Below are 11,693 nucleotides of genomic sequence, written 5' to 3'. Positions count from 1 at the left end.
CTTTTGCAGGGGTGGCTGGTAAGAGGAATCAGTGCATAGGTGAATAATTTTACACTCAGGAAAAAGGTGCTAGGCTGAGGTGCTGCCACACAGAGCAGGACAACAGAGAAAAGGGAGTTGTTCTACCCATTTCTAAATCCTCTTCACCAGATTCCACCCAATTGCATCCCTAAATCTGGGACCTGAGGGAGAACAAAAATACACAAAAGAGCTTTTGCTCTACCTGGATAAGGGAAACCACTTCCAGCAGCATCTCAGCACAAACTCCAACAGCCAGAAGGATTCTGCAAAGCATCTCCCCAATTTCCTTGTCTCTTCCAGGTACTCCAGATGGCAACTATTGTATTTCAGGGAATATTACACCTGAGCCCTTGAAGTTTGCAAACCATGTTACAATTTAACCAAGGTAAATCAGCTCCACTGTTAATAACCTTTATTAAAAAGATAAAGAAATTATTATTGACACAGAGCAGCCTGTTGAGACAAATAGAGACAGAAATGTTTTTATTAAAACCAGATTGGAAAAATAATCAATAAACAATGATAATCAAATAAGCAGAATTCTAATTAAACTCTACAAATGATCAATTTAATTTATGAGACTGACACCACAAAGAACCCTTTTGATTCAGCCTTGTATTGATTTCAGTGGGACACAGGATCAGCTTTCAAGTCTCACTGGTAAAAAGAAGGAAGAATCCTCAATATTTTTATCACCTTCAGCAGGACAGCAATCTTAAAATGCCTTTATGTAGTGCCATGAAATCCCTGCATTCATCTTAAGACAGTATTATCCCTTAAATAATTATAAAATGCTTCTGCTTTTGCAAAAATTACGAGTATCACCATTGTAACTAGTCCTGGATTTGAGAACACAATTGCCGTGAAGATCAATTAGCAAGGATTTCCAAACTACATTTTAAACACTTCTAAATTTTTTTAAACAGGTCTCTTTTCAAAAACATGTCAGCCATTATTATGATACAGCCAGGACAGTGTTATAGGTATTTCCTCCTAGACACAAAAATATAAATAAAAAGAAGGAATGCAGACGTTCTGGAAAAAAAAAAAAAACAAACCAGAAACAAAAACAAAGGCAAAAATAAAAAAGTCCAAACTGCTAATGCTTTGTTTGTTAGGCTTGATCCTGTTACCCAGAAGAGGGGTGTTGTTCTCTGTAAATTGCAACACAGTGAACTGCTTTTAAATCTCCCACATCTTCCTTCTGTGGGTGATTTATCCACTGAACGTTCTGGATGTGAAGACAGAGGAAAAGAACAATGTGGCCTTTGCTTGTATGGGCAAATTGTATCTTTATTTGCCACTACAGGTTCTTGCCATGAAAAGTTTCTTGGTTTTGGGTCAGTGAGGTGAGTACAGCACCACATGAGTTCTGCCAGTCCCATAATGGAATATGTTTGCTCTAAGTGGCATTAGGAAATGTCATTGAGTCATAACTGCTTTTCAAAATCAGCAAGATAAATCAGAGCTCCTTCTAAAACAGGCTTTGACTTCAATCTAAAATCATGATCAAGGACTTTATTCATAATTCTCTTGTAAAACTAATTTTACTAAACCACCAAGAGTTAAACTTCCAGATAAAATGTAATATATATATAAAAAAGCAAGAGTACCCTAAATATCCTTGAAATCTGGACCTACTCCTCAGTGCTTTGTCTTCTCAGCCTGATTCAAAGCTGGTCTACATCAGAAATCCACTCTGAAAGCACAGTCAGCCCTCAGTTAAAACTCAGACATGCCTTTATGCCCACGGATACCACATGCCATACAAACTGTGTTCCCACTGGCTCCTGCAGGGGTAAGCAGCCCCAGCAATCCAGGAACAGAACCTGCTACAACCCCTAATAGTCACAGCAAGGTGACCAGAAGTGATGGAGACATACCCCAGAAGCCACCTTGTTCTTTGAACATTAATTTGATCTGTTCTAGAAGATCCCTTAAAAATCCCCCTTGGCCTAATGTCTCCTGACTTCTTGCACTTTTCCTGCATTTTTCCCACTGAGCCAAGAACACAAAGGAGACCTTAATACTGAAAGAGGCTTGTGAGGAAGAAGGAGAGTTTTTATCAGGACTTGTAGGGACAGGATGAGGGACAACAGCTTTGAACTGACAGAGTGTGGATGTAGATTGGATATTAGGAAGAAATTCTTTATTGTGAGGCACTGGAAGAGGTATCCCAGGGAAGCTGTGGATGTCCCATCCCTGGAGCTGCTCGAGGCCAGGCTGGACAGAGCTTGGAGCAACCTGGTCTGGTGGAATATGTCCCTGCCCATGGCAGAGGGTGGAGAAGGAGGATCTTTAAGGTCCCTTCCAGCCCAAACCATTCCAGGATTCTATGACTCGGAGAAGATTTTCCTTTCAAACATCTTCCAAGCAAGCAGATGGCACTTCCAATAAAGTTAAACTGATCAAGCTGATTCAAGAGCTACTTCTCCCCAAGTTTAAAATCCCATCTCTGAATTCTGAGATTGACAGCAAGAAAAAACAGAGGTTCATGGTTGAGAACAAGGAAAAAAAAATGTATCTTGAAGCCACTTTCCCATTTCATTCTTACTGGAATTAACTTTGCCCAGCTCCTGAGTTCCTGTGCCTGAGGACACACACAGGGATGGTGTGTCCTGACTCTTGGCAGCAGATGTGTGGTGAAGGGATTCCCTTGGAGAGTTGCCAGTTTCTAGCCATGCAGATATGCTTCCAGCCAGTGCTCCCCAGAATCCTTCAGGGAGCTGCAGGAGCAGAAGGGAAAAAATCACTTAGGAGGAGAAAGAATTCAACTTTGTGGGAGTTCAACTGTAGTTAAAGGAATAAAAAGCAAAAAAAAAGTATTTAAAATTGCATGGACACCTCACAGCAAATCTGACTGCTGGCAGTGAGCTGAGAGGATTTAAGGAAGAGAAAAACAAGCTTTGAAACGTTAAAACTTTAGAAAAGCCTAATAAACTCTAGGTTTGATCTCTCTGTGGACATTGATTTGAAATGGCTGCCTGGGTGTCTCTTACCTGCCATCACAGAGCAAAATCATCTTGTGAATTGATACTTACTGCAAAATATCTACAAAGGCTGTCAACAAAGTTTTGCTTTTGTACTCAATGCCATGCTTGTCACACAGGCTTTTCACAAGGGGAGCCACTTTCCAGTAGTTGTGCCGAGGCATTGTGGGGAACAGGCTGCAGAATGGGTTGAGAGAGAGTTATTGCAAGACTTGGCTTTCTCCCCTGGCCCAGATTATTCCCATTTTTCCCCCAGGCTTATACTCACTGGTGCTCAATTTGGAAATTCAGGTGTCCAGTGAACCAGTCATTGAACACAGACTGGTCCACGTTGCAGGTTGCATGTAGCTGGGAGGGAAAAAACCAAAACCCCAGATGATTTAGATTTTATTTTCCTGCAAGTCCAACAACTGAACCCCCAGCAATCACTGCCCACCCTTACCCAGCATAAAAATCAAGGCAAAATCAGGGATTACAGCCATCACTGCCCTGAGGAATCTAGACTAGCTAGGCTGAGTTTTTTTATCCTTGATAAAACAGTAAACTGCTGCAAACCCACTATGTGGGATTATACTGCGGGAGGCCAGATAGATGTGAGCAAAGTTTATGTATGTATTCATTTTTATCAGGCAATTTTGTCAGATTTATCTGATCTGTAGTAAAACTGCAGCCTGTAGGGGTAAAAATAAAGGTATCCCACTTTGCTTCCCTTTAGCTGGCCTAAAAAGGAGATTAGTTGTTATACCACCAGGACTTTTCCATAATAGGGAGGGGAAAGGGTTGTGAAAAATATGTCAAGGCCTTTCAGTGAAAAGACGGGATTTTTAAAATCTAGACTTCCTGTTTTCCAACAAAAATTTTAAATGTTTTGAACTCCACAGAAATGTTTATTTAATTAATGAAGGGGTAAATCTCATTAACAGTAAATCTAAGAGAATAACAACGTTGTCTTTGTTCTATAATTAAGACCAGCAGACCAATATTCCAGAAGAAGGAATTTCTCACCTGTGTAGACACCCAGTCCTTGTTCTTGTCATAATCAATATTCATTGGGATGTGATTCATCTGGGACACCCAAATAAACCAGGTACTCTCAAGGTACCTGCGCAGACAAATACAAAAACTCTTGCCATATCTCTAATCCCATCCAAATTTAACACTAAAACACTTGGCTCAAGTAAAAAAGCACTTTTGGAGTTTAAGAACCACTGAAGTTGTAGCTGCAGATGTCCCTGAGCAGCCACCACCTCCCTGAAGTTAAACTGCTTCTCCTGGACTGTTTAATTCTGAGAAAATAATAGTTTTAGTTTTCATATCTTTCTTATGAAGCTCAATATTGACTTCAGTTATTAATTATGGGGCTCTGGGTGTGCTCTAAGTTACCTGGACAGCCAGTAGTAGATCATGAAGATTTTAAATCCCATTAAAGGAATGTACATGAGGCAGACTCGGATGTTGAAAGCCACAACCAACATCAGTTCCTGTGGAAAAAAACAAACAAACAAAAAAAACCACAAACAAATCAGGATGAAAATCAGCCTTTGTTGATGAAATGCCTCCACTCCATACTCTCCGTTTTACTTGAACTGCAGCTTAAAAAATGTTCTGATATTCAAATTTATCAGGAATAAGCTCCATTCTGCACCAAGGTAGGTGTGTCCCTTAAATATTCCCACTTAATCATCAATAACAGACAAAAGGCCTGCCATTACACTCTGGGTCTGGGAATTTTCTGGTAACTTTTATTTATCTGCTAAAAGGCTTAAAAGCCTCTTCTAAGCAACTTTCTCTTCCTGCAGCAAGCCTAGAATCAGCCCTTTCTATCCTTTTTCTCTCTTACCCCCCAGTCACCTCACCAACAGGAGGTGAAGGTGAACACAGTGGAATTTTTGGAGTTTTCCAGACAGGGAAGCAGTGCTTACCAACCACTTTTTCCTCTTGATTGCAAAGTAGAATATTGACAGCTGGAAGAAGGGTATGAGGGCGAGCGGGGGCCAGCACTGAAGGACAGAACAGAAAGAAAAGACATTTGTAATTTCACTGCATCATAAAAATGGTTCTTCACTCCAGTGGAAGAGAAAAATTCCTGTCTTCCACTCATCTTAACCTCCATGCAACCACATAATCTCTTCCTCTTCTCACCACTTCTCCATTTCTTCCCCACCCCCTTTCCTCCCTCTGTTTGATACACTCCCATCTACATCTCATAAGCAAACATAGACTGAAGGGTAATTCCTCCTTAATATGAAGAAAGCTTCCTGGAGCTCTCACTTCAATGGGAATACCTTTAAAAACCCTTATTTTGTAGGGAGGGAGATGCACTTATGGTTTGAGGGGAGACTCACAGGAGAAATATTTGTGCTGGTAGTTGTAAGGCATGAACTTCTTCTTCTGCTTTCCAAGCTGAAAATGAAAATATATTGAAATATTTACGAAAAGTGCAATTAAGTTTATTTCCTCCCCTTTTAATTTATCACCAATTGCACAAAAAGTTTCTTAACATCACCCCAAACTTCTGCAAATATAATTCTTCAAAAGACAAAATAATAAGGATCTAAATCAAAGTACTTCCAGAGCTCCAGTGTGTACTGGATCAGTCCTGAAGTAACAAATAAACTGGATAAACAAAACCCCTGAAATTCACTTTGCCCATCCACAGTGTGCCTAACTCTGATCCTGCTAAAAAGCAGGAAGATGTGAGAACTGATTTCCTACATTTTCACTCCATCAAACCCACCAGAGCACAGCCAGCCTGCTCTGGATGCTCATGCTCCCACATGAGAAGTCTTTCCCAAAATCCCTGACAAAATCCTTCCCAACTGGAGCTAATGGTTTTCTATCAATAAGCATTTTGTATCTCCCATTGCAGGAATCTTTCTGGGACAGCAGGGCTGGAATGTTCCATGTGCCTTGGAGAGTTTCTTCAGCAGGTAAAAGAGAGAGAGGGATTATTTTAAGAGGCTGGTGTATCTCACAAGGCCTTTTCATCACTCCAAGAATAAAAGAGTTTACAAGAAAAAGAACAGGCAAACAAGTCCTTGCTTATCCTGACGCTATCAGAAACCACAATGGAAGCAGGGAGGAATCTATTCATAGTTTCTCTTTTATGAAAGCCATAAAATTCAGGATTAGGAAATCATTCACTGTGTTGGTGTTTGGTGCATGGCAGCTCCTGAAGGATTTGGGTGCTGAACAGCTCCAGCAGCCAGGAGGATCCAGAGGGAACATCTGACTCACTGATACTCTCTAATGCAAGTGGGCTGACTCATTCCTGGAGCTGCCTTCAAGGTGCCCTTACTTAAACACTGATTTTAAGCCTTTGCTTCTCAGGAGTGGAGATACCTCAGCATTGCAATAACACGAGCCTCTCAGATCTTTGGGAACACTTTGGGAATCATCATAAAATCCTAAAACAGTCTAGGATGAAAGGGACCACTTAATTTCACGGCACAAACTGTGTTGTTATTATTGTATATTAGGCACATATCACACTGCAGCTATCTGTCACCAAGCCTGCTTTCCCAGACCTCCACGGAGAGGGTCTTTCCCAGGCTGAAGAGCAGAGGGTGCATGTTGAGGTCGGGGTCCTTGCGGAAGCAGTTGGGCTTGGCGTGGTGCTGGTTGTGCAGGTGGTTCCACCAGCTGGCAGGCAGCCCCTGCGTGGGGAAAGGGCAACACCAGGGATTCAAAACGGAGCAATATCGAGGATCACATCTGTGTTTAATGCAATTCCCTCACAGGCGACCTTGCCTGGATTTAGGGACACTCCCATCCATTGCTTAGTCCCGATTAGCCCAGAGAACACTCCCACCTTCAGCACGTTTATCACCACGATCTGCAGGAGATGATTCCACCTGGGCTTCCTGAAGACAGAGCAATGCCCCAGATCATGCTGGAACCAGCCCATCTGAATCTGGGAGACAAAAGGATCACTGAGGAAAGAGAACTGCTTCATTGCATTTAATTTGCCTTGTGAGTCTCTGTAACTTCATAGTGTGAGTTTCATCCTCCTCTAATGTGTGGAAAAGACACTCACAGGGCTGGAACTTCCATCCAGGCCACTTGTCCACTAGAGCTGCCCAATTCCAGATATTAGTTCCATCTGGAATCTAGGGAAAGCAGCAAAGCATCACGCAATTAACTTCACTGTCACAGAACTCTGTTGCTGCATCAGAAATAATTAATTTCCAAGGAACCAGCTAGGAAGTGAACGGTTTCCAAGTCGGTGGCTTTGCTGCATTCCATATTTCCATGGAAATACAAGACTGCTCTTCAGGAGATATCTGCCTTAGCAGATATTAGGCAAATAACATAGATCAATTAAATAAATTAGCTCATTTGCACCTGCTCCAGGGGGATGTGAGCAAACTTAAGCATTCAGTGCTAATAGAAAATCTTGTTTTCCTTCCTCTGCCACAACCCTTCCATTTCTCCCATCTAAGCGTCACAAATCCCTATTCCCTCCTTCCCTACACCCACCCTGAAACGGATCCTTTGCTTATATGGCTGAATTTACTAAGCCAGCAGAAAACTATTAAAGGTTAATGGGGACTCATAAAGGACTCAAAAAATAACAGTCATCTGACAGAAGAAACAGAGAGCCAAAAGTGCAGGTGAGGATGAAATATTCCTTCTATTTGCTGGGGTAAGTGATTAGATCAGCTCATCCCATCTTGTGAAAGAGCCAGTTCCACAAGAACCCCACCATGGTGAGGGAGCAGCCTGGCAGCAAAACGAGAATCTGCTGCAGGCAACAAAATTGTGACGTAGAACATGCTCATCATCTACAGCCAGATATGGGATCTAAGGAGAGGCAATGCCTGGGACGGGAGCATTCCATTAATCCTCCCCACCTGGAAAACGCTGAGGGCATCTGCAGCGTTGAGCACCTGTCAGCAGTTTACCTGGGCAAGTGGTGAAGAACAACATGCCAGCCAGGAAAGGCAAGCAGGGATATGCCACAAGTACCAGATCACGAGCCAGGATGCAGCCTCCAGCACCAGGAGGTGAAGAAAAATCAGGAAGAAGAAGAAGTAATTGGGCCTCAGGAGTCCCATCTTCTCAATGGTGCAGCGCAGCTCACGAAAATCCTCCAGAGGGATTTTCTGTGGGTAAAGTGAATATAAAGGCACTATTTACTTAGAAAATGTCCTAGAGCAGAGCCAGGAACCCCTAAACAACCACACAAGCTGGAGGAGATTTTCTACCAGAAGGGGCTCCTGTGCCAAAACAAGTATGAAGGCAAACAGAATTTGCTTTGATTCTGAAACATCCCAGTGAGCAGAACTGAGCAGGATTTGGGGGCTCTGGAGCTCATTCCTTGCTCCCAGGGGTGGATTCAGTGATGCTGAGACAGTCATTGTTTCCATGCCTGCCCATCATCACCTCCTGCCCATATCCATGGCATCAAGCATGCTCCCTGAGAGGCCATTCCTGCTACCTCTCCTGTTTTCCTTCTCCTCCCATGCTGAACCCTGAGCCATTCCCACCACTGAATCTAGGGCACTCACCTTTTTATTAGACTCAAAGCTGGGTTGATCTGGTGCCAGCTCCCACAATCAGCAGAGATTTCAGGTACTTTTTCACCAGAGACTTGTCATGTGAAATGCCACAAGCATCCTGAGGACACAAAGGGAGGGAGTGAGAGAGGGCATGTGACCAAACACCAGATCTGAGCCTCTCATTCCCCAGGTCTGGATTATAACACAAAATCCTGCTCCCCTTGTCCATTTTTGTCTCTCCTGTCACTCTTTCCCATCGACTGGAGCTTGGCCCAAGGAAGCTGGAGTAGTTTCAAGAGCCCAGATTTCATAAAAGCCCCTGGGCTAGGGCTGGTAATAAACATGAAAGGGTTTGATGAAAACCCTTTGCAGAGGGAAACCTGTTCTTTCTTCTGCTTGTTTCAGCACAGTCTGTCCCTAGAAGGCTCCAGCCAGCAGCCCTGCCCTATGGATGAGACCCAGGAGCAGGGAATGAGGTGTGTCTTTGCTACGCTTGGGATAAGGGCTTGAAATCCTGTCTGAGTAACAATGAGGCCATACAGCTGAAGCCTCATATTCAACAGCACAAATTGGGTGTCTCTTACAGTTACCTCCAAATTTCCAGACCAGTTGATGTTTTGGGAAACTTGGAACACTAATGACACAAAAGTGCCTGTCCAAGAACCATTTCAAATCCCAGTTTCAAATCAAATATGAACAATGGAATAAAGGGTGAGATTCCAGATAAATCAAAACTCTTCTTTAGCTCATGTCCTCAGTGGATTTTCCAGAAGAAAGGTAAAGAGGCTGGCCATACCCTTTTTTCTTCCAGAAAGAGCGGATAGAACAAAATCCTCATTTTGAACAGTCTGGTTTTGCTGATTTTGGCTCTGAAAATCAGCAGGGATGAGCACAACCCAAATATTCTGCACAGGTCTTGGTCAGGATCAAATCCTGGAAGAGGACAGAGGACTTCTTGGAGCCTCTTGGCTGGAGACAGTCTCTCTCTGAGTACTTTAGTCTAGAAAAAGTCAGAACAGGGTGACTTTTTGGACATTTGAGCTTTTCTACAGACACCGAGTGACCCTATGTCGCACTGACAAGTGACACCAATCTGTCCAGACCCAGAGGACTGGAGAAGTCTTTCCATTGTGATTTTGTGCCCCTCATCCTCCAGGTCTTTATACATTTTTATATCCCTCCATCTTGCCAGGAATTCTGATTTAATCCGTAAGTATCTATGCAGTTTGGAAACAGCAACCAGAATCCTTTCAAGCAGAAACTCCTATCCATAAGATCAGTATCACAGATTCTTATCACTGAAAGCCTCTCAGTCCTGCCTGTTCCTTCTTCTCCCTGGTCTTAAGCCCTGATTAGCATCTTACTAACTTTAAGATTTACTTTAGAGATTAACTTAAAGAACTATCACCTACAACACAAACAACTCACAACATCTGACATCAGTTAAATGTTCTGCAATGGTCTTGCCTTGCATTTTCAAAATAATCCCTGCAGAGGAAGAAAATTCTCACTATGTCTACACTATTATGAGCTCTAGAATAGTAAAGAGTTGTTGGGAAAAAAATCCTGGTTCCAGGTTTTAGGTAAAGTCCTGAAGCAGTAATTTTTTGAGACACCTTCCAGTCCTGCTTTTCTATGTGGGTTTATTAGAATATATGAACAAGCAGCACTTTAAAAGCAAAAAGAGTGATTAGGATTAGCAAGGGCAAGACAGAAAATGCTGTTAGGATACAACACAAATCCACATCGAACCCATGATTTTGGCTACTGGTTGAGGTCCTGTCTTCAAAGGGATATAGTGCGCCTAGAAGTTTGAAAATGCCTTTAAGACCAAGTAAAATCAGATTGTAATTGTTGCAACAATAAAAGCAAGTAAGATCAAAGGTCATTTTTTAAACACATTCACTGCGGTTAAAGCCCCTGGGTGTCTACAAAAACAATGATGTAAATTGCAGGTCCTTGCAGGAGCTGGGAGGACATAGCTTGGGGACAAATAATTCCATACATTCTGCATTCCTTGACTCCTTCTGTAAAAGTCCAGTGGCAGAAAGTGCAGGAGATGGCAGCAGGATCCCTGGGCTGGCCTATGCTCTGATGGTCAGTGAACTTGGGAGAAACCAAAGAAGACTCAAACCTCTCCTTTTTCTTCCTCTGAGATCACCAGGTATATTTCTGCCCCAGTTTCAAGCAGGGTGCAAGAGATGAAATGTGAAAAGTAACTGATCTGATCCATTTTGGGCTGGGAGTCAGAAAGTGCTATCCCATTCCACACGCTGAAACACGAGGAATTAAGACAGGGTAAGCAATTTTCTTCAAGTCATGACAAGAATTAAATCTCCCACATTGCAAGGCTATGCCCATGTTTCCAATGCTCAGATTTCTGCCCTATTTGGAAATTCAGCATCTCCTTTCAGCATAGTCTGGGAGATCTGCTTAGAATTTATTATTCCTGCCAACAAGCACCAAATGATTTTAGATAAATCCTCTAGATCAAAGACTTTCGCATGAATCCCTGGAAGACCCGTGCTCGAATATATTCGCAGGACTTTTCCTTACATCATCAAGCACAGTGATGACCACCAGACAGGATTCCCCTCCTTCCCTGCCACTGGAAACACCTTCCTCCACCAGCTCTTACCGTGGCATCCTGCCCGGCATAGTGGCTGATAACTCGGCTGCCCCCGGGATGTCTCTTGGAAAACTCGCTGACATCATAAACCTTCCTGTCGATCACCAGCCACTGCTCCCGGCCCTGCCCGCGGCCGTTGCGGACCCCGATCTCTTCCCAAGTGAAGAGCTGCGGGAAGGCTGGAACAGATCCCGTCCCCTTCTCGCTGGGGCCGGTCTGGGGAGCCATCCCTGCTGGGATCCGTGTCCAGGCTGAGGGTGGCCCATCCTGGCCTGCCCGTTATACAGCCCCATCCAAGCCACTCCCTGCGCTTCCAAGGGCTGGTTGGCTCTGCTCTCCCAAACACACCCTTCCCAAGCTCCCTCCCCTTCCAGACGCTTGGACGCACCCGAGGAAAAGCCCTGCTCCTTCTTCTCCTTTCTGAGCTGCCTTTGCAAGGTCTGACTGCTCCACTGAACACAAACAGGAATAAAGACAGAAATTTGGGAAGACCACCTGTTACCTCAAAGTGGCCTCATCACCACCTTCAGGCTGTCCTTGGTCTTTGAAATT

The 11,693-nt window shown here is 43.4% G+C and overlaps 1 protein-coding gene across 1 annotated transcript; it reads right to left on the bottom strand.

Annotated features, from left to right (window-relative positions):
* Nucleotides 1–1,098: 1,098 nt before the first annotated feature.
* LOC306803441 (acyl-CoA (8-3)-desaturase-like) lies at nt 1,099–11,369 on the bottom strand (the record flags this gene model as incomplete). The annotated part of the gene is given in 16 exon segments (XM_079308847.1): nt 1,099–2,747; nt 3,063–3,188; nt 3,280–3,359; nt 4,017–4,113; nt 4,395–4,492; nt 4,934–5,002; nt 5,004–5,011; nt 5,357–5,414; nt 6,539–6,667; nt 6,823–6,924; nt 7,916–7,924; nt 7,926–7,970; nt 7,973–8,116; nt 8,522–8,566; nt 8,568–8,630; nt 11,151–11,369. Coding segments are annotated over 16 exon segments (1,344 nt in total). The 3' UTR covers nt 1,099–2,695.
* Between the last annotated feature and the right edge of the window lie 324 nt (nt 11,370–11,693).

This window comes from Erithacus rubecula, assembly GCF_903797595.1.
Source record: "Erithacus rubecula genome assembly, chromosome: 6".
NCBI classification, from domain to species: domain Eukaryota; kingdom Metazoa; phylum Chordata; class Aves; order Passeriformes; family Muscicapidae; genus Erithacus; species Erithacus rubecula.
This window is presented reverse-complemented; position numbering and strand designations above follow the sequence as displayed.